This window comes from Myotis daubentonii, chromosome 15 (genome assembly GCF_963259705.1).
Source record: "Myotis daubentonii chromosome 15, mMyoDau2.1, whole genome shotgun sequence".
In the NCBI taxonomy this organism is placed as follows: domain Eukaryota; kingdom Metazoa; phylum Chordata; class Mammalia; order Chiroptera; family Vespertilionidae; genus Myotis; species Myotis daubentonii.
Window position 1 is genome coordinate 19,131,579 of NC_081854.1, and position 21,834 is coordinate 19,153,412.

The window sequence follows — 21,834 nt, forward strand, 5'->3', positions numbered from 1 at the left end:
ACCTGCGCCCAGCCCTTGGTATAAATATCCCGGCTGCCGGCGGCAGTGTTTACTCTGTCCCAGCCCCGGGGGTGGTGGCAGCCCAGCAGGTCCTGGGGGCCAGTGTGGGGGGGGGGGGGTGACCAGGCCACAGCATAGACACTTCCTTCTGGCCAGACAGGCTGCAACCTCACTGCCCTTCCCACCCCCTTTCTGGGTGGAGGTGACCCCTCATTCTGGGCTCCCAGGAGCCACCAGTGAACCTCTAACCTGGAGGATGTCTCCTCTGGGCTTCCAGGGTTTGGGAGCCAGAGAAGAGAGGACAGAGATTGAGATGGATATGACGGGGGCTGGCCAAGACAGCAGGGAGAGGGATAGGAAAACATGAGGGCAGACAAGCAGGAGTGACACAGGGAGGGGAGGCCCCAACAGAAAGGCAGGGGAAATGGGGACATGAGACAGTGAGGGAAGCTCAGGGAGCCATGAGGGAGAGAAAGGAGGCAGACGCCCAGAAGAACGAGGAAGAAAGGGGAGACAATGACAGCCAGAGAGGTGCAGAGACAGAATGAAAGGGTGATAGAGAGGAGGGTGGGGGGTAGAGGGAGAGAAGCAGGACAAAGGACAGAGCAGGCAGGCATTAGAGGCTCGTGGAGTCCCTGTCAGCTTTGGCAGGACGCACAGAGGTGTCAGACGTGGGGGTGGCAGCCAGGACAGACAGGAGACCGGGGGTGGGGGCCGGATGTGCACTGAGAGACGCTCCCCCAGCAGGGCCCTCCCTTCCTGACTCAGCCTCTCCACCCACCCCAACCCCAGACCTGGGAGCGAGGGCCAGGCCACCGGGGCACCTCCAGGCCTCAGCACAGAGGCCGTGACCTTTGGGAAGTGTCTCTCCATTCCTCTTGACTAGCTCCACCTCCACCTCCGCTACAGAGGCTGGTCTCCCACCATCTGACTCACCCTAATTCCTATTCAACAGTGTTCACTTAAAACAAAAATTTATGTACAGCACAGTATACCACAGATTTAATGACTGAATGGTGAAAAATGTGCACTAAGGGCTGATGCCTGGAGTAGGAGTGTGCTCACAACCTGAGGGCATAAGCACAGGGACCAGGACACTCGCCTATCCTGTGAGTCAGCTGCCTGGGCGACCCTGGGCCTCCTCCGGGAGGCGGATTATCAGTACTGATAGCACGAGGCGCACAGGACCGTGATGGTTGGGATTCAAATACTGACTTCTCTGTCAAGATGATTCAGCCAAGTCTGTGTGGAGGACGGTGCCTGGTGCCAACAGAGGCCCCCAAAGCTTAGCTGCTATCGTCATCAACAGCTAAGTCTTCTCGTCTTCCCATGTGAGGACGTCTGTGCATCTGTCCACCCTGAGTGCCAATAGCTGACCGCAGGCCAGTGGAGCGCTCTAGGACTTGTGGTTCTAGACCTGCCTTTTCACCTCTGAAGGCTGCCCGCCTTCCTGGGCCTCCCTTGCCCGGTCTGTGCGTTGAGTCCCTAGTTCGCAGCGATGTCTGGAGGATTCAGCGCAGTGTCAAGCACCTGGCTCGGGCCTGGCACAGGACAGAACTGCTCAGAAACCAGAACTTTCCTTTTTTTCTCTCATTGAACAGCCTGAACGTATCCGGCTCTCACTTTCTGTGTCTGGCTCTAATTCTGGCTGACCCAGAGGGCAGAGCTAAGGCCTGGGGGTCGTCATGGCCCTAGGAGGCCTCCAGGCCTCTGCTCACTCTGGACTACATGCCCCAAGAGGCAGCTTGAAGGGTCCTTTAGGTTTGGCTGTGGAAGGATGCCGCTACTGCTGTGCACAGGGCTGAGGCCCCAGGCCCCACCTCCCTGACCCGTGGCCATGCCCTCCTCCAGCAGACGGCCCTTTTCCATGTGTCTACTGGGGGAGCATGAGCTGGGTGTGGGGGCATGGGAAGGCGGGATGCCTGGGTTCCCACAGGCCGGTGGCTGAGTCACCAGGCGGCCATCTGGCTCCCATTAGCCGGGGAGGCAGGGGGCTCTGTGGGGCGGGCCTGTGGCTGGCTGGGGGCAGAGACGAGGGGCAGCCTGTGTGTGTGGGATGACTCAGGACCCATGATAACAGCCTGTGCGTATTTGGGGAGTGTAAACAAGAGGGAGAGAGAGGCAGAGGAAGTGAAGAAAGGGAAAATTGTGGCTGGGCAGAGGGGGGCTGTGGGCTGGGAGGGGAGAGGGCCCCTCCCCCCACTTCCAAGCTGGCAGGCCCATGATACCCAGTGCTTCCCCTGCCCATCCCTCCCAGGGCTGGGTCCCAGTGGAGAGGTGATGGCTGTGGACACCTGTGGTCTCCCTCTGCCTGCAGTGAGGCCACACTCAGCAGCCAGACTGGGGATGGCACTGAAACCCAGAGATAAAGGCTGAGAGATGGAAATGGACTGGCAGGAAGAACCACAGGCCCACAAGGCTGAAGGAGAGAAGGGAACGTATAGAGGCAAGGAGAGCTTGACAAATGGGATAGGTGAATAACAGAGTAGGGACCAGGAGGGGAGACAGCGAGCTGCTCTGGGGCCCAGGGATCAGCCCGACCCCAAGTTGGGCACTGGTGTCGACTTGGCTGGCTCTAGCTACAAAGGGCCCTGCTGGACTTGGTCAAGGGAGGGATGTTCACCCTGTTGTGGGGACAGAGGCCAAGGCACAGAACGAGGAGGAGAAACAGAAAGGCAGAGAGGAAAGAGACTGCGGTGGAGAGAGGGAGACAGAAAGGCAGGGAGAAAGAGACCAAAGACAGAGGAAGAAACCCAGAGAAATAGCAATGGAGACAGAAGCAGGGTTGGGGGGGTGGGGAACTGCAGACACAGCGGAGGGGCAGTCTGAGATGGGACCAGACCCTATGAGGCAGCTTCACTGGGGTCCCTGGAGAAAGTCTCTGAGCCAGCCACTGCTCAGCTGCCTTGTCTGTGGGGGAGGAGGGGGAACAGGGAGGGCGGCTGGGCCATCAGTCCCCGTCTAGCTCCGGGCTAGGTGCATCCTCAGGCTCCTCCTCATCAAAGTACCTCTCTTCCTCATCCCGGGCCACAATGTCCAGGTTGTCGAAGTCGGGGTTATCATCCACGGCGCTGCAGAGGGAGGAGGGGGTGTCAGAGGCTGGCTCTGCCTGGGCCCAGACCCCACCCTTTGGGGAAGCTGGGGAAATGGCTCGGCCCTGTGAGGTCAAAGGCCGTATGCTGGCAGCTCTAAGATTCAGCTAACCCCCTTGGAGGTGGGTGTTGGGTCTCTCAGGGCTTCAAACAAAAGGCAGTATTTTCCAAATCAGAGATTTTACATAAAAACTTCTGGTTTCTCTTTAAAAGCTGGAAGATGTGATATGGTGACACTGGGGCCCACGTTCCCAAGGCAGTGGTTCTCAACCTGGAAGGCTGTGTCCCCTCCGATGACATCTGGTGATAACCGGAGACATTTGGTTGTCAGAACTGGGGAGCTGCTACTGGCACCTAGTAGGTGGAGGCCAGGATACTACTCAGCGTTCTGGTGCACTAGGATAGGCCCGGCTCACAAAGAATTATGCTGTCAAGATCATTAGTTCTGAGGCCCAGAAACTGCATTAAAGTGACAAGTGATCCTAAAATGCGAGGAGCCGGACTCCACTCCAAATCCTCCCTCAGCTCCCATCAAGCTCACTTTGTGCAGAAAGCCCTGTCCATTCTGCACTCCCTCTCTGATGGGACCTCCTACTGCTGCTCCCTCCTGCCACTCGGGCAGCCTTGCTATTCTTCCGTGCCACCCTAGGGCCCTTCCCCCACATAGCTGTCACTCACCCTTCACTTCCTGCAGATCTACTCAGAGAGCCTTTCCTGGCCACCTTGTCTCCCCCCATCCCCACCTTTTCTTCGTGGCCCATCACCACCAAACGCTTGATGCTGCTTTTCCTCACTACAGTGGGACCTCCTTCAGGGCTGGAATCCTCTCATCGGTTTTGTTTCCTGCTCTATCCCAAGCCTGGACACAGCAGGCACTCGGCAAGAGGTGGCTGAACACCATGAGGGACCATGTGGCCCTGCTGCCCAGCAGTGGCCTCTGGAGAGGGGACAGGCTTTGTCTCCATCACTCCTCATTCCTCACGCCAGGCCTGGGTTCCTTGTGGGTTTCATGGCAGCAATGGTGCCCTCAGTGAGGGCTCCTTCCCTCGCTCTGTGGACATTCAGGCTGCAAGGCTGGTCCAGGCTGGAAGTGACCACCTGGACCTGACTCCAGAGCCAGGGTGTCCAGATTGGGCCAGTGGCTGTTACGATCCCCATTCAGCTGACGTGCCCCCAAAGGTCTGCTTGTCACACTGCGTCAGAGTTGTGTTTGAAACCAGAGCCCTCTGCTGCCATGCCGGTGTTCAGGACCGCAAGCCAGATTGCCTCAGTGGACAAACCACTTATCTTCGATTTTGATAGTTCGCTCTCCTGCGTCCTTCTCCCTGATAGTAAAATCCTTTTCAAAGCAGGTGGCCCATGCATCTTGGCCCTGAGGTTATACTGGAGAAATTACCCACCAACACTGCAGGGCCCCCACCACAGGCCCCTCCCGCTACACAATAGCTTTGCCAGGGATTACTTCCTGCAGCATGAGGTGTGGGGTTCCGGGGGACATTTGGGAGGCCTGGGGTAGTGGCATCCTGCCAGGCCACCAAGTGAAAATGTTTCAATATCTTATCGAGTTGAATGTCAGCCCTGCTCATTCCCTCCTTACATTTGGGGAGGATCGAGGCTCTCAGATGGACAAAGCTAGTCCAAGGTCACCCACTGATCTTTGGTTGATCTGAAACCCTGAGGCTGTCTGACCTCAGGGCCCATGGCCTGGAACTGCTCTGGGGCCTTCTAGCAACACGGAGGCCCTCCATGGAGACGCTGGGACCTGGCATGCAGCTGAGGGCTATAGGGTGCTGGGTTGGGGGGACGAGGAGGTAGAGGCATGAAGCACCTGTAGTCAAAGTCCCCGTCCTTGCCGTCCAGGAAGCGCTGGTGCATCCGGCTGGTGAACTCTTCCCGCAGGATCAGCCTCTCCTCGGAGTCGGGAACCCAGGCCTCCGAATCTTTGCTAGGGCTCTGGTCTGCGGGGGAGACACCCACAGTGTGGGAGTGTGAGGGGGACACTCAGGTAGGTGCTGAACACAGTTCAGAGAGCTGCATCCTTTGTGCTGGGTGGCACTGGGAACATAACAGTGACCAGAAAGCCCGCAGTCCCTGCCCTCCTGGAGCACACAGCAAGCACATGACAACCAGTGCTCCGCGGGCTGCAGAATAGGGTCAGGACTAGACACCTGAGGGTGGTGAAGGGAAGGCATTCCCGGCAGAGGGAACGTCATGAGCAAAGGCCTGGCGGCGAGGGATTGCTTGGTGCTTTTGAGGAGTGGGGGCAGAGATGCTGGAGAGGTCGGGAAGGGCTGGGGCACACAGGGCTCTTGGGTCTGGCAGGACAGGGACTCAATGTCTACTGCAGGTGGGGCCCAGCCTGGTGCCATGGACTGAGGAGACTCCAGGACTGTGGAGTCCAGATACTGGGGATCCCCTGCTGCTGGTCCTCACCTTCCTTGTCACTGTCCTCTTCCTCTTCCTCCTCCTCCTCCAGGCAGGCCTCCTCCTCCTCCTGCTGCTGGAGCAGCCGTTGCTGCAGTTCCTGTTCCTGGTAGGACTGCAGCAGCAGGTCGGAGAGTGGGCAAGGGGGTGTGCCGGGGGAGCCGGGCTTGGGCAGCTGGTGGGCTGGGGTGCGGGCACTGAGCTCCTCCTGGGTTAAGTACTGCCCGATGTACTGCTCATACAGCAGGGGGGCCCGGAACCGCATCTGCTCGTCACTGAAGTACTCGCCCCCTGCACAGAGGAGACAGAGTGGGGTCAGGAGCCTACCGGCGGGGCCAGGGGCTGCGTTCAGGGTAAGGGTATCTAGGCAGACGTGTCCATGCGTGTGTGTGTGATCATGCTGGTAGGAAGACATGAACACACAAGTGCAAATGTGCACACAAATATGTAGGAAAATACGCAGATGCCTGAGGTCCTGTGGCCACCAGTATTCATGCATGCATCTGAGCACATTTGTGGGACCAGGCCTGTATCTGCATGCCTACTCATGTGTCCAAGCATGTGTCTGCACAGTAAGGCCCATTAATATCCTGCCCGAGGCACTGGCGGCCTGCGGACAATATGCCAGGGCAGGACTCACAATCGCCTGCCCATGCCCACATCCTCCCATGGGTGTCCACACACTGCCACAGGTACCTGTGACTGCAGTGTGCAGATGTTGCAGGCAGATGTATGCGCAGTCTGTAGGCTGTGTGCCTGTCCACTGAGTCCCATTCTGGCTGTTGGTGCACACATCTGGACACCTAAGTGTATGTCTATGGGAGCTGGCATGTGTGCGCACAGGAGCAGGTAGAACAGGGCCTCTGCCCAGGTGTGGTTTTCCAGACCCCAGCTCTCCCTAGTGCTCCTCTCTGCAGCCACCCACCAGGTGGGCCTGGCATCCCTAGCACCCTAAACCCGGGTCCTCTGCATTTCTCCTGGCTGCCTGTTCCTACAGGGGCAGTTCTGTGCCTCAGTTGACAGTTAAATGGAGCCCGGTCCCTCCTGCCCTACTTTCAGAGCCCAGGGCGGGAATCTCCCTGAATCCTGGCCTCTGGAGCACCTGAGCGTGACCATCCTGTCCTGCCTCCCATCTTGCCCTCTCTTACCCCCAGCTTTTATATTTCCAACCAGATTCTGTTTCTCTCCCTCCTTTTTCCTGGCTCTCAGTCACCCTCTCCTTCTCTGACCTCAGTCTCTGTCATCCAGCGCCCCCATTCATTCTCTCTCCTGTTTTCATCTTGCTCATCTGTTGCTGTGTCCCACTCTTTCATTTCCCGCAGCCCATGCCTTTTCCCTAACAAGAAACTTCACTGTCTCTGCTTCACTGCTCTCATCTTATGGTGTTCAGCCACCTCTTGCCGAGTGCCTGCTGTGTCCAGGCTTGGGATAGAGCAGGAAACAAAACCGATGAGAGGATTCCAGCCCTGAAGGAGGTCCCACTGTAGTGAGGAAAAGCACCTTTAGTTCTGGTGTCTTTGGCCACAAAAACATTGTCAGGTCGCGGCCAAACAGGTACTGATGGATGTTTCCTTCACGCTTTTCGTTCACGTGTGCCTTGTTTGAGAGGCCTTGTCCCAGGGTCATAAACACACGCCCCTAGGTTCCCAACACGGCCTCTGAGTTCGGTGTGAGGGAGGCTTCTAATTTTCCTGACAGATAACCAGTTATCACGGCTCTAGGCAGTGTCCTCGGTTCACAGATCTGAAATGGTACTTCGGTCATTCCCATTCTCTTTCCCTGGGTCCCTATTTGTGTAGTCTACCTAATGTCACCCTGTCACTTCACATTTGTCTGTCTCTCCCTGAATCCCTGACTCAGCACTTGTCTCCCAGGATCTCTGTCTGTTTCTGCTCTTGCATCCTTCTTATTAGCTCTGCCTCGCTTTCCCCTCCTGTCCAGTCCACCTGCCCCCACACCTTGGATGAGCTCACGCAGGGCAGCGTAGCGCCGGTTCCGCAGGCGTGTACGCAGGGTGCGGGGCCGAGCGGTGCCCTGCCGGGCCACCTCCGCACAGTAGAAGTCTGCACGGTGATCACCACGTAGGTGGCCAAAGCAGGCCAGGTGCTCCTCGCGGAGGCCTGTGCGGAAACGCTCCAGAAACACCAGTGGCTTCTCGTGATACAGCTGGCCCAGGATGGCCACCTTCTGCTGCTCGGTCAGGTCAGGCTCTCCTTGCTGCTGGCTGCACACGGGCAGGTGGCTGGCCGCCACGGCATGCAGCATAGCACTCACTGCTGCATTCTCAGTCCCAGAGGCGTCATTGCCCAGGGCCTTTGGAACGCCCTCTGCTGCTTCCACCTTGTCCAGGGGTCTGGATGGGACTGGCATCCAGCTCAGCTCCCCCCAGTGCCCAGAACTGGGCTCTGTGCAGCCTGTGGGTAGAGGGGAGATGATTTAGTCTGGGATGGGAGTGGGGGTGAGTAGAAGGGAGTGGGGGTGAGTAGGAGGGATTGGGTGCTCAGTCCCTCACTCACTTCACATTTATTGAGCACCTACTATAATTTGGGCACTGTGTTAGGCCTTAGAAATACCACAATAAACAAGAAGTTGACATTTCAGTGGGAGACAGATAATCAAAAACATTTACTAAAAACATATAGTGTGTTAGAAAACATACAGTGTTAGGTGGTTTAAGAGCTATGCAAAAAAATTCAGAGGAAAGGAGAAAATGGGGGACAGGGAGGGGGAAAGGCTGTAATTTTAAGACAGAGAGAGCTTGCCTAGAAAGTGACATTTCAGTAGAGACCTGGGGTGGTGAGGAACTGAACCATGACATTTCTGGGGGAGAAGAGTTTCAGACAGAGGGAACAGCCAGTGCAAAGGCCCTGAGGCAGGAGTGTTTGGTGCAGTTACTTGGTCCTTTACCACTTCGTTCACCGATTCACTCAATTCTTTGCCTTTTCGTTTGTTCACAAAATGTAATACATTCACTAACTTGTTCACTCACTCATTCATTCTCTTCCAAACCATTCTTTAGCAACTCTAAAGCTATTCTAGGCCCTGAACTGAGTAATGCTGAGGAGCCACAGGAGGAATCTAAGCCAGCTCCTGTCCTCATGAAGCACCCAGTTGATGGAGGAATAGGAAAGATCAAAGACAATACAGGCCCTGGAAAGTGGAAAGCTGAGAGCTAGGCTGCAGCAAGCAGGAGCTAAGTACAGACAGAAAGTATAGACAACTCCTTGCCCTGGCTGGTGTGGCTCAGTTGGTTGGGCGTTGTTGGCCTGTGCACCAAAAAAGTGAGGGGTGTGCAGGAGGCAGCTCACTGATATTACGCTCTCACATCGACATTTCTCTTTTCTCCCTTCCTCTCTCTAAAAATCAATAAACTATTCTTTTTTTAAAACAAAAAGAAAGAAAGTATAGCCCTAGCCGGCTCGGCTCAGTGGATAGAGCATTGGCCTGCAGACTGAAGGGTCCTGGGTTCAATTCTAGTTAAGGACACATGCCAGGGTTGCGGGCTCGAGTCCTGGTGAATGATTTTCTCTCATCATTGATGTTTCTATCTCTCTCTTCCTCTTTGAAGTCAATAAAAATATGTTTTAAAAAAGAAAGTATAGACAACTCCTTTAGGTAGCTTAGCTGGGATGGAGAAAAATAAGGGGATAATGATTACAGGTACATGGGTTTCAGATTTTTTTAAAAAATATATTTTTATTGATTTCAGAGAGGAAGGGAGAGGGAGAGAGAGATAGAAACACAATGATGAGAGGGAATCATCAACTGGCCGCCTCCTGCATGTCCCCCACTGGGGATTGAGCCCAAAACCCAGGAATGTGCCCTGACTGGGAATCGAACTGTGACCTCCTGGTTCATAGGTCGACACTCAATCACTGAGCCATGTCAGCTGGACACGGGAAGATTTAAACACACAAAAAATTTTTTTAAAGCTGAACTAGACCAGAGCAGGTGCTGTGGAGGAAGGGACAAGAGGAGTGGTGGTTAGAAAGATGTCGGGCCTGGCTGGCATGGCTCAGTGGTTGAGTGTTTACCTATGAACCAGGAGGTCAGGGTTCGATTCCTGGTCAGGGCACATGCCCGGGTTGTGGACTCGATCCCCAGTGTGGGGCATGCAGGAGGCAACCGATTAATGACTCTCTCTCATCATTGATGTTTCTATCTCTCTATTCCTCTCCCTTCTTCTCTGAAATTAATTAAAAGTATATATTTTTTTAAAAAAGATATCTGGGAGGCCAAGTACATAAGCCATGGGGCTGAAGGGCTGGGAGGTAAGGGAGGTATCCAATTAAGATCCAGAGCTCTGGCCCCTGAACTAGTCAAACTGTCTGAGACAAAGACATGGACGAGCAGGTTTGAGAGAAGATGCTGATGCCAGTTCAGGACATGGAAGGTAAGAGGGAACCAGGGGACACCCAAGGAGTATTTTAGAGACCATTAGTACATTGGGCTAGAGACTTCTCAGAGAGAAGTGTTGGGCTGGGGACAGAGTTGTGGGGGTTACAGAATCAAGACAACAATTAAAGCTGAAAGAAATTAACGGTCATGGGGAGGGCAGGGGCGGGGACATGTGTGAAGATGAGACACGAAGGGCTAGGAAAGAGCCCTAACTGGATGGGGAGAAGATATGCCTGTGAAAGACTTCTAAAAAAATGGTCTCCAAAAAGATAGCCATGTCTTAGTTCCTGGAACTTGTTAATGTTACCTTGTATAGCCAACGACAAGAGCAACAAAAGGGTCTCTGTAGATGTGATTAAGTTAAGCATCTCGAGATGGGGAGAATATCTTGCATTATCCAGGTGGGCTCTAAAAGCCATCATAAGATCTGACATACATGGAGGAGATGACAATGTGAAGATAGATGGAAGCAGGGGTTGGAGTGATGTGGCCACAATCAAGGAATGACAGGAACCGCCAAAAGGCGGAAAAGGCAAGGAATGGGCTCTCCCTTAGAGCCTTTGAGGGTGCCCCTCTCTGTCTTGCTGACATCTAGATATCTGCCCAGTGATACTGATTTCAGACTCTGGCCTCCAGAGCTGTGAGAGAATAAATTTCTGTTGTTTAAAGCTATCCAGTTTGTGGTAATTTGCTACAGCAGTCTTGGGAAACAAATAGTAGAGGCTGAGCTCGATAGGAAGGAAATCGGAAAGAGGGGTGTCGGAGAAACCAAGGGAAAACCTTAAAGAAGGACGGAGGGGTCAATAGCACTGTATTCTCCATGTCGTCTAATAAGAAAAACACTGAATGGGGTGACACAGGGAGGTCACTGGGGACCCTAACCAGAGCAGTTCCTGAAGGTAAAAGCCAGACTGCAGTGGGTGGGAGATGGGGAGATGGAAACAAGGATGGGTGACTCTTTGGAAATGATAACATGGTTTCTGGAAGGTACATGGGATCAAGGGATAGATTTTCTCTTTAGGTTAAAACATTTTTTTTAACCTTTAAATTCTTTATTAGTTAAGGAATTACAATTTCAAACATGCACAAAAATAGAGAGTACCCCCCCCCCCCAATCCAGCTTCAACAATGATCAATTTCCGGCCAGTGATGTTTCAGCCTCCCAGCCACACTTCACCCCACATGGGATTACTTTGAAGCAGGGGATGGAATTTTAAGTCGAGCAAAACAAAAGCATGTTAGATGCTTATGGGAAGGCATCAGGAGCAATAGATTAAAAGTGCTATAGAGAGAGACCGGGGTAGCACAGCAATGGACTACCGGCAAGCACCCTGAGGTGGCAGATGGGGCTGTGAACTTTGGGGGAAGAATTAGAATGAGACGGAGGAAACCGTTGGTTTGGGATAAGCAGAGTTTGCATGGGGCAGGAGGAGGGTTACTCTGGGGAAACGGAAGCCTGTTACACAAAATGAAGGAGTAATTTGAGAAACAGGGTTGGCTGAGACACAGGTAGAGTAAGCCCGGGGCAGGGGAGAGGTTCCCGTTAGTTAACCCGGGAGTTAGCCAGGAGGAACCGGGACATGGAAAAGGCTGGCCTGGAACGTGTTAGAGGTTAATTTCGGGGAAGGGGGTACAGTAAAGGTCAGCCCGCAGAGAGAGGGGTTCACCTGGACAAAGTGGTGAAGGGACAGATAAGGCCGAGAGCAGGTCTACAGAGTCCTCCTTCGCGATCTAGGAGTAATTTCCCAGACACCGCAGCTCCCCCTCCCGCCGCCTCCGCGTCGCCTTGACCTCACCTTCATCAGGTTTCCTTGCTGTCGCCGCCGCGGCCGCCACAGCCTCCATCCGGATTTTCTACGCTTTCTAATCGCCGTGGTAGGCTCCGTACCGTCAACTCGGCTCCACGCCCTAAGCGGCCACTTCCGGCTGAGCACACTAGCTGGGGTTCCGATGCCCCGCTGCGCCCAGAACCAAAGTTCCGGGCAGAAGGCGGACCTTTCTACGCGCATGCGTGTCTCACTTAGGTTTCACTCTCCGTAGCCAGGAAGGAAAAGGCCACCGGTGTCAGAGGCCTAACACTTGGTTCCCCCCACCTCCAATCTGAACTGCTACGGAACTGGGATATCAGGAGGAAGATGTTCAACCTGTTCACTGCAGTGACTCCAAAGCCCGCATGCTTAATTTTGGGATGGATGATCGGTTGAATGAGAAACCCTTCAGGGCCTCAAAGGGTTTGTGGTCTAGTTTCAACGCCAGCCTTTCCTTTTATCTTTTCACCATTTCAAAGAATATTTACTAAGCCTTGTCTCTTGCTCTGTCATCACACCCGGCCTCCGGTTAGCATGAGCTGGGTGGTGAGGGCTGGGACAATCTGCAGATGTGGAGAAAAACGTGGCCTTAGGAAACTGCTTTTTGCCTTAGGTAGTAGACATGTCACCAGTGACCGTCCTGAATGTTCCGGGCTCTAATGGACTGAGGGGGATAAGGGAGCTGCCACCCATTCTGGAGGCCCAGGGAAGGCTTCTTTTGGGAGGATGAAAGATGATTTAGGACAAGAGGAAGGGCGGTAGGGAAGAGTTTAGGTAGGGCGAAGCCAAAGATCTAGAGAGCACACACATGGATAGTTCTGGTTGCTGTAAAGACTTCATATTGCCGAAACCGGTTTGGCTCAGTGGATAGAGCGTCGGCCTGTGGGCTGAAGGGTCCTAGGTTCGATTCCGGTCAAGGGCATGTACCTGGGTTGCGGGCACATCCCCAGTAGGGGATGTGCAGGAGGCAGCTGATCGATGTTTCTAACTCTCTATCTCTCTCCCTCCCTCTCTGTAAAAAATCAATAAAATATATTTAAAAAAAAAAAAAAGGACTTCATATGGAATGGGAATAAGTTCTAACTTGAAGGCTTTGATTGGGGGGCAGAGAATTGAGAACCTCGTGTATCTTTATGCAAAATTCCACATACATGTGAATTTGGATCATCGCATTTATAGATTCAAGGGACTTGACTCCCCCCAAACCACTTATCCGAAGTGCAAAGGGGGGGAGCAGTAAAAGATGAAGGTGAGGTCACCAGGGGCCAGGTATGGGGCCTCATAAGCATATTAAGTAGCTTGAGCTCCTTTATATCCTGTGGGGATAGGGCAAGGGGTTTCAGGGGAAGGGAGATCTGTGAGGAGGCTGGTGCAGCTATCTAGACACTGGCCAGGAGCAGTTTGCATTCCCAGCACATACCCCACACAGGATAGATGGAGACTACACTTAAATGTATCGAGGCCAGCAGAGGGAGCTGTTGCTCAACACATAGACCAGAGTTGGTAAGAATTCCCCGGCTAGAGGCCCTTGCTTAGCAGGGAGAGTAGGCACTTACTCTAGCGTCTTTCAGTCTAACTAGCCACTAACTTCCGTTCCTTATGTTTAGATGTCCCACCCTGACCTCAAAACGATCTGGCCTTTCTCCGTTTTGTGGCCGGTGTCCCTTCCACACGCTGAGATACTCCCTGTGAGGGAAGGGATGGAGCTAACTGGCTAATCCTGTGCTCCAGCACTGCCCCTCACAAAGGGCCAGGAGCACAGGCTGTCCGGAGGGAATGAAGAAATGACGCAAACTGCTGGGGACGACGGGCTGTGGGAATGCAATCAGAACGTCCTTTAACCTGGCTCACTCCTATTTTAAGATATTTTTCCTTCTCTATGAAGCCCTCACTACCACCACCACCACCCTAGGCTCTCATAGCTGACCAATAGGTGCTATCACTATTTGACGACAGGTCCGTGTTACTTGTGACCTGGGAGCCCTGGGTGGACAGGGTCCAGGGTTGCCTTGGCCATGCTCTGTCTCTCAGCACCATCCAGGCCCAGTGAGGAACAGAGCAAGTTCCTAACCTATTGGCTGGATAAAGCTCCTGTAATCCCCAATGGACCCAGACACACAGGCAGGAACTATCATAAGTCCAGCTCACAGGCCAGGCCTGAGGTGGATGAGCAGTGATACCCAGTGATGACGAGTCCAGTCCTGGTCTCCCCCTATTAGCCATACTTACCCTCCACACCAAGGGATCTGGTTCCATATCTTCTAAACAAATTCTTGGAGATTTGGGACTATGAGTGGACTGGAAAAGGCAGGGACCAGAGAACCACTTCAAAAACGAACTAGTGGGTTTTAAACTGAGGGCCCCAGGTTTAAGGTGGCATCCCCAGAACCCAAAATGGGGCTAGGCATGAATCCCTCAATAAGTGTTTAATGAATGGTAAATAATGTCCCCTTGAAAAGGCCCCTCACCCCAATTAAAGGCCAATTGCACTTCAAGGTTTCAACCCTTATTCCTTCCTGCTAGGAGGTGCCATCTCATTTATTGAAAGAAAACAAAACAAAACAGGGGAAACACATTTCTTAGTAAGTGCAGTTTGTTAAAATCCTGTTAAAACATATGGGTCAAGGGCAAGTAAAAATAATCATAGGGTCACTGTAGGAAAAACCTTTAGGTCTGGCACCTGGGAGATCTCTGGAGAGGAAGCAGTGGGAAAAACTTCATATTCTGAAGGAAAGGAGACACCCCTCCCCCATTTTCCCTCTCGCCGGCTTAATCCCACCAGAAACTACCAAGACGCCTGGAATAAAAGGTTTCAAGTTCAATAGTCACACTCTCTCCAAATACAAAAAGCAGTTACAATTCAACTCAACACAGAAGCTTGTGTGCAAAGTTAAGGGAAACTGAGACATTGTATAAAAAGTTAGGTTAAAGTTGATTTTGTGGTTTTGTTTTGAGGGTGTGGTTCTTCATTGGTTGCCTGAACTCAGCAAAGAAATGGTTATCCTGATGAAGTATCAACAGCCAACCCACAGTAAAAACAGACAAATTCTAAAAATTAAAAAAAGCATAATTACCAAAAAAATATCTGTCACTGCTTCCTCCCTCCTATTTTGGTTTTTTTTTTTTTTTTTGCTTTTTAAATTTTTTTTTTTTAATTTTTTGATTTTTTTTTTTAAATCCTGAAAAGTAGACAGTAAAACAGCTTCTGGAAGAATTTACAACCAACTGCATGAGGGTCTGGGAAGCTGAGGGTTTGGAGCAGGGCTGAAGAATGGACAGAAAGGGGCCCTCCCCTCAGTCATTATAGCATCACTGCATGACCAAGGAAGGGGGTGTATTTAGTCAAGAAGGAGGATGGGAAGAAGAGGAGGAAGAGGGATATGGGGAGAGAAAGAGAAAATAAAAGGTCATTGTCGTCTGTTTGAAACCAGAGAAAAATGCCCAGCCCTGTGGTTGAAGAAGCCCCTCAGAGGGGAGGCAGTGGGCTGGAGGGAGGCAGCCCTGGGATGACCTGTCCCCCAGCACCACAGGACCTGGTGGGGGCAGATGAGGGGCCGTGGCGGGCGCTGGTAGAGGAAGCGGTAGGGGCCGCAGGGGTACACTGGCTACTGAGTGCTTGTGCCCCCCTGTGTGTTCCCGGTGTAGCTCCCGTAGTCGTAGTTTCCGTAGTATGGTGGCCACTGGCCCTGGTTCTGATAGTACTGGTTCCACTGTTGAGCATACTAGGGAGAAACCAAAAGTACAGAGTTGTCTCTCATCTAGACCTCCATTTGGCTCCTCCCCTCACCCCACTTTCACCCTGGGTAGAGATGGGTACAGGGACAACAGCTGACACATGGTCCCCTGACAGAGAAATCAAGGCACCCAGGGAGGACAAGGGACTGGCCTGATGCCACATGGGTGGGAAGCGAGGGACTGCAGCCTAGGTCTCCTGGCTTGCCAACCTAAGGCCCTTTTCAGGTACAGGTTAAGGACCACATTCAAAATACTCCATCACGGGTATGGTGGCCTAGCACCAACCCACCGGAACAGACACTGGCTATGGTGGTGAGGCAGGATCTGGAGGCCACTGCTATACCCTTTCCTTGCTGCACTGGGGAGAGGAGCTAGGATACCAGCTGTTCAGCAGCCAGTACAGAAGTGTACTGCGAGGGCACTACTACTGCTAGGGCATCAGGTGAATTCCTGGCAGGCTGCTCATCTTCATGGGATAAGCAAGGGCTCAAGTCTGGGAATACACACCGCAAGGGGACCCTGAGAGTCACTCCATTCCATTGCCCCCAGCCTCCCTAACCCGTGTCCCCATTTGATACCTACCTGCTGATACTGGTTATAGCTGGGCTGAGGGTAGGTCTGTGCAGTAGGGGGTGGTGGTGGGGTGTAGGGGGCCGGGGTGTAGCCGCCGTAGCTCCCATAGTTGTAGGCAGGTGGTGGTGGAGGTGGAGGTGGTGGGGCTGTATAGCCCTGGCTGTAACCTCCCTGGTTGTAGGGTGGCTGGCTGTAACTCGGCTGGAAAGTGGGGGGAAAAAACCAGGGCTCTGTGAAATAGCCAGTTCAGCTGGGATGAAGGGAAGACTTCTGTAAGCAGTGGGCCCACAAAGGAACTTCCCAGGTGGAGGTGGAGGACTGAGGGGGAGGTGGGTTAGCAACATGGCAGGAAAGGCAGGGCAGGATACAGAGGTGTTACGGACTCTGAGACCCTGGGGAGTTAAGTACAAGGCAGCTCTTGAAATCCCAGGATCCCCCGGCCCCGTAAAACAAAAAAATTACAACAGAACTATTCGATTATCTTATTCTGTATTCAATAAGCATGTGAACACAAACCACTGGGTACTCAGTATATTCTGAGAGTCATTATGGGAGGAGTTACTGAGAAAGAGTAGTGGTGCCCTAGCAGGTTTGGCTCAGTGGATAGAGCATTGGCCTGCAGATGGAAGGTTCCTGGGTTCAGTTCTGGTCAAGGGCACGTACCTTGGTTAAAGGCTCAATCTTCCGCCCTGGTGAGAGTGTGTGGGGGGAGGCAACCATTTGATGTGTCTCTCTCACATTGATGTTTCTCTCTTCCTCTCTCTCTCTCCTTCCACTCTCTCTAAAAGTCAATGGAAAAATATCCTATGGTGAGGATTAACAAAAAAAAAAAAAAAAAAAAAAAAAAGCGCTTATTCATATAAAAAAGAAGAAGAAAAAAAGAAAAGAAAAAAATAGTAGTGGTAATTTCCTAAGTGCTTCCCATGTCCAGGCTGTATCATTAACTAACCTAGTCCCCGCACCAGCTCCGAGAGGTGTACACTGTCAGCCTCGTTTTATTGAGAAGAAAGCAGAGACTCAGGGAAGTTAAATCACTGACTGGGCCCAAGTGGCAGAGAGCCAGGACTTGACCCCAGATCTATGGTTCCATGAAGCTATGATGCCACCAACCATCTCCCACAACAAGCCTTGGATGTGAATTTTATTAACAACTATAGTCCTTTATGAGAAAAAGGAGGTCCAGAGAGGTAAGGCAGTCCAAGATCACAAAACCAGGATGTTTTAGGGTGGGGCCTGAATCTGCGCCTGCTCAACTCCTGTTCTAGAAAATATTCTTGTTAGACCAGGAGTGGGGAACCATTCATCTGTCCCAGGCCTGGCATGTGAAAGGTATTCAGGAAACAGCTGCACAATAAAAGGAGACATACTCTGGTTGACAAGGGCCTGTGCATTCCAGAGTCCGAGCACTGGCTTTCAGAGAACTGAAACTGAGTCTGGAGCTGCTCTGTTTGAAGGTCTCAGAGCAGAGGCCAAGTCCTCATCAACCTTAGGGCCTGTCTCCACATCCTGAAAACAACAGAATCAGCCCTTCCAGCCTGGGCAAGGGGCAACTCTGAGTGCTTTCTTGGGGATTCAGTGAGCCAGTGACACAGCCAAGAGAAATACACTTGCTGGATGAACCTGGAGATGGCGAGGGGCCATCCTCGTCAAAAGCACTGTCTGGGAGAAAGAAGGGCAGGTAGGAGTGGAGACGGGCTGAAGCAGGTGTTGGAAATTTCCCTGATCCCACCTCTTCTCACCTGTGGAGGGCTGTAGCTGCTGACAGTGGGGGTGCTGGTACTGACACTCGAGCCAGGGATGTTGCTGTTCTTGCTGTAGCTGCCGATCCCTGGTGGGTTTCGAGCTGGGCTGTAACTGGGTGGTGGCGGTGGCTGCTGTGGTGGTGGCTGTGGTGGTGGTGGCTGCTGAGGGGGTGGTTGCTGTTGGGGAGCTCGATTATAGCTGCCTCGGTTGTTGGAGTTGTTGTTATCCCGGCTATTGTTACCCCAGCGGTTCTGGTTGTAGCTACCACCTCCAATGCGGTTGAAACCTGCATTGGAGAAACCAGATGAGAGGCCTGTCATTCTCAACTTGGGCCCCTCAAGAGCTGGGCTGACTTGGTGACTGCTGCAGCCCAGTATGGCTAGGTTCAGAGCAGCTCAGTCAAGTAAACAAAGCATCCTCTCTGGGATTCCCCAGACCCCTAGGTGCACTCTGCCGTGCAGCCCTGGCAACACTTGGTTATCGCTGTTGACTGACAGGTTTGTCCTGGTTTCCAATTGTGTCCTCAGCATCTCGATAGCTGTTGAATAATTCGGAAGTGATGTTCTGGAAGAGAGCTGCCAAACACTGGGGATAGTCCTCGTTAGGCTTGTCCAAATCGGCCAGTCTCTCCTGAACCCTCATGCAGTAGTTTCTTGAGCCTGAGACTCTTTCCTCTTCCAACTCCTACTGGTCTCTAGACCTTAACTTAGGCGCTCAGGAAGCCTTCCTGAGCCCTGCTCCCCTACAGATTGGGTCAGGTGCTACCTAAGGTCACAGTCCCGCTGGGCTTTCCTATTAAGCTCAGAATCCTTCTCGACTGTCTCTACAGGGTGATGTGTCTGTCAAGGTCCGGGCTGTGTCCCCAAGCTATGCAGCACAGACCAAAACATGGTGGGGCATGCCTGTTAAATTATGATCATACACTTTATTGCTGACAGCAGAACTTAGTGACTAAGAACTTGGAATTTGGGCCACCTGACACAACTCTAGATTTAGTAAATTCTGGGTAAATTAACCTCTCTAAGCCTCTTTTTCCATTCGTTTAAAAATATATAACCCAAAGCAGTCCTAACATTTGACTTATACCAGGTCCTGAGCTGGGACCCAGGACTGACAGTAACTTGGTCTGGTTCTTCTTCTCAAGCTGACGGTCAGATGAGGAAGATGTACAAAAAGGCCGGAAAGTGCCCAGGGGGAACAGGATAGTGGGAGCATTTCCTTGAGACCCCGAGTCTGACTCATCCTGGTTCTCTACCAAAGTTCAGCCCTGGGCTGGTGCTAGGGAACCTTCACCCACTGACTGAATAAACGGTCACAAAGCCCAACCCCGACCCAGAACCAGAAGTGCGAGAGCTCACCTCCTCGGTAGTTGCCTCCTCCACCACTGCCTCCTCCTCGGTTCTGAAAGCCGCCTCGGTTGCCCCCGGGCGGGCCTCGGTTGTCATAGCGCTGGAAAGTGCCACCACCCCCACGGCCCCGGAAGCCACCCCCGCCTCGGTTGTCAAAGCGCTTTTCAGGGGGTGGCCCAGCCTTCCGGCCTTCCTCGTTGTACTGCCTCACCAGCTTGTCTGCTTCTTCTCGCTGCAGCTCAATGAACAGTACCTCATCCAGGAAGTCCCCAACATCTGGCAACGTGAAGTTGGCTAGAAGGAAGGGAGGTCCCCAGAGGGAACAAATAGGTCAGTACTTTTTGAGGTGTGGTCCCCTCCACAACCACAACGTTGGAGTAGTAGGCAAGAGACGAGACAGGATCCCAACCTTAGACTCTCTGACAACAAGCAGTGGCTAATGAAGACTTCTCCATTTCCTAGAGGTAGCCAAGACCCACCAAACCAGTGCTGATAGATAAATGCTCCCTTCAGGAGCAGGCGAGGCAGGTAGGATCAGGGAGGCAGACTGAGGCTTGCTCACAGTCAGCTCAGTCAATGGGAACCAGAGGCAGGTGAGCATGTAGGTCTCTAGCATTTGCTCCCACACTTTCTCTCCATCATGCCCCAGTCCCACCTGTTTGAAAACTTTGCAAAAGAGAGATATGGGCAACTTTTCCATTCACAGTTGAACTAGACAGGGAAGGGACAAAGCAGAAGCAAAGAAAAAAATAAGATTAAAAAAAAAAAAGGAGCGAGGGGAGGGCAAGGACCTGGTGGACATGTTCCTCTGGGAATCGCTCGTCTCCTACCTTTCATTTCTAAGACGGCGTGATCTGGGACATCCTTCCCTTCTTCGTCCGTTCGCTTTATTGTCCGGTCTTTTAAGTCCTCATCGGTGGGACAAATGACAATAGCTTTGCGCTGGAAGCCTTCAAATGGTCTCATTTTTCGTCTCTGAGCTGACCCATAAACATTTGTCTAGAGTAGGTGACAGAAGAGGCAAGAGATGGCACATTACAGGATGGTTTTCTCATCTGTGGGGCACTATGTCAGCCAAGGACTGAGAAAAGGGCACTAGTTCTTCTAAGCAGAGAAACCCAAGAAACTGCTCTTCTTCACTTTTAAGATTTTTGAATCCACCCTCAGAAAATGAACTGACTCGGTAAAGCGACTGCTAACAGTCACAGGACAAGGAATTTCAATGGTTGGGCTTTGCACTTTTATTCCTCCTTGTTCTCAGAACTTTGCTTTACAATTATCCCTCTCCCACCAAGTAATATAGGCCTCATTTTATTTAGCTTCACAGATGTGTGTTTTACAAATTGAAGGCAAGACCCTCCACCAGATCATGACTCTTTATTGCAGTGGTCTGGAACAGAACCCACAATATCTCAGAGAAATGCCTGTACATGTTCATCATAAAAAATTCAGAGTACAGGCAGTCCTCGGGTTATGTCGGACTCGACGTATGTTGTTTCGTGGTTACATCGCCGTCTCCCATATATTTATAAAAAAAGTTCCGTCATTTTGATGTATGTACATATGTGCTTTATGTTTTTTATTATTTATTTACCACAAGTAAAGGTCAGGAATTGTTCTTTCTTTTAAATTTTTTTTTACTGTTTCACTTCATTACTGCTGTGTATGTGCTCCATGTGAGTGACGTAGGTGCTTATGTAGGTGGGTTCCGACTTACGGCAAAAATCGCGTTATGTCGTGCCGTAGGAACGGATCTCCGACGTAACCCGAGGACCTACTGTACAAGGTATAAAGTTTAGAATAAGAATCTCTTCATCCACCTACTTCCAGTCTTATCCTAGAGATGATTAAATTTATGTCCTTTTAAAAAATATATATATTTTTATTTATTTATTATTTAAAAAAATATATTTTATTGATTTTTACAGAGAGGAAGGGAGAGGAATAGAGAGTCAGAAACATCGATGAGAGAGAAACATCGATCAGCTGCCTCCTGCACACTCCCCACCGGGGATGTGCCCGCAACCAAGATACATGCCTTTGACCGGAATCGAACATAGGACCCTTGAGTCCACAGGCTGACACTCTATCCGTTGAGCCAAACTGGTTAGGGCAAAAAAAATATTTTTAATTGATTTCAGAGAGGAAGGGAGAGGGAGAGAGAGATAGAAACATCAATGAGAGAGAATCATTGATTGGCTGTCTTCTGCATGCCCCTCCCTGGGTATTGAGCCCGCAACCTGGGCATGTGCCCTTGACTGGAGTTGAACCGAGGACCCTTCAGTCCGCAGGCCGTCGCTCTATCCGCTGAGCCAAACCAGGTAGGCAAATTTATGTCTTTCTAAAAACATCTGTGTGGCCTGGTCAGTTGTAGCCCAGTAGTTGAGCGTCAACCTATGAACCAGGAGGTCAATTCCTGGTCAGGGCATATGCCCAGGTGGTGGGCTCAATCCCCAGTGTGGGGCATGCAGGAGGCAGTGGATCAATGATTCTCTCTCGTCACTGATGTTTCTATCTCTCTGCCCCTCTCCCTTCTTCTCTGAAACCAATAAAAATATATTTAAAATAAATTTAAAAATACTTAAAAAATAAAAACATGTTTGATTTTTAACATGAATGGAATCATACTATACATTCTTCTGAAGCTTTTTTTTAACGTTTCTGTAACATTTTTCTATCCCAGTGTTTTCATTTAATGACTGCATAATATAT

At 51.7% G+C, this 21,834-nt stretch overlaps 2 protein-coding genes across 6 annotated transcripts in view; both read right to left on the reverse strand.

Moving 5' to 3' along the window:
- CCDC97 (coiled-coil domain containing 97) overlaps positions 1-12,446 on the reverse strand; it is a 22,370-nt gene extending 9,924 nt beyond the window's left edge. For 2 of the 4 annotated variants that reach the window (XM_059666441.1, XM_059666442.1), the window contains exons 1-5: positions 11,711-12,446; positions 7,475-7,930; positions 5,526-5,807; positions 4,921-5,050; positions 3,009-3,071 (exon numbers count right to left, since the gene is read on the reverse strand). In XM_059666441.1, the coding sequence (XP_059522424.1) occupies positions 3,009-3,071; positions 4,921-5,050; positions 5,526-5,807; positions 7,475-7,930; positions 11,711-11,759 (980 nt within the window). In that variant the 5' untranslated portion in view covers positions 11,760-12,446. Of the gene's footprint in view, positions 1-980; positions 3,072-4,920; positions 5,051-5,525; positions 5,808-7,474; positions 7,931-11,710 lie in introns of those variants that run through there. The other 2 variants (XM_059666446.1, XM_059666445.1) reach the window with 2 other exon arrangements.
- A 1,773-nt stretch (positions 12,447-14,219) lies between these two features.
- HNRNPUL1 (heterogeneous nuclear ribonucleoprotein U like 1) overlaps positions 14,220-21,834 on the reverse strand; it is a 36,699-nt gene continuing 29,084 nt past the window's right edge. For both annotated transcript variants that reach the window (XM_059666438.1, XM_059666439.1), the window contains exons 11-15: positions 19,953-20,121; positions 19,132-19,416; positions 17,770-18,059; positions 16,040-16,231; positions 14,220-15,444 (exon numbers count right to left, since the gene is read on the reverse strand). In XM_059666438.1, the coding sequence (XP_059522421.1) occupies positions 15,328-15,444; positions 16,040-16,231; positions 17,770-18,059; positions 19,132-19,416; positions 19,953-20,121 (1,053 nt within the window). In that variant the 3' untranslated portion in view covers positions 14,220-15,327. The remainder of the gene's footprint in view (positions 15,445-16,039; positions 16,232-17,769; positions 18,060-19,131; positions 19,417-19,952; positions 20,122-21,834) is intronic.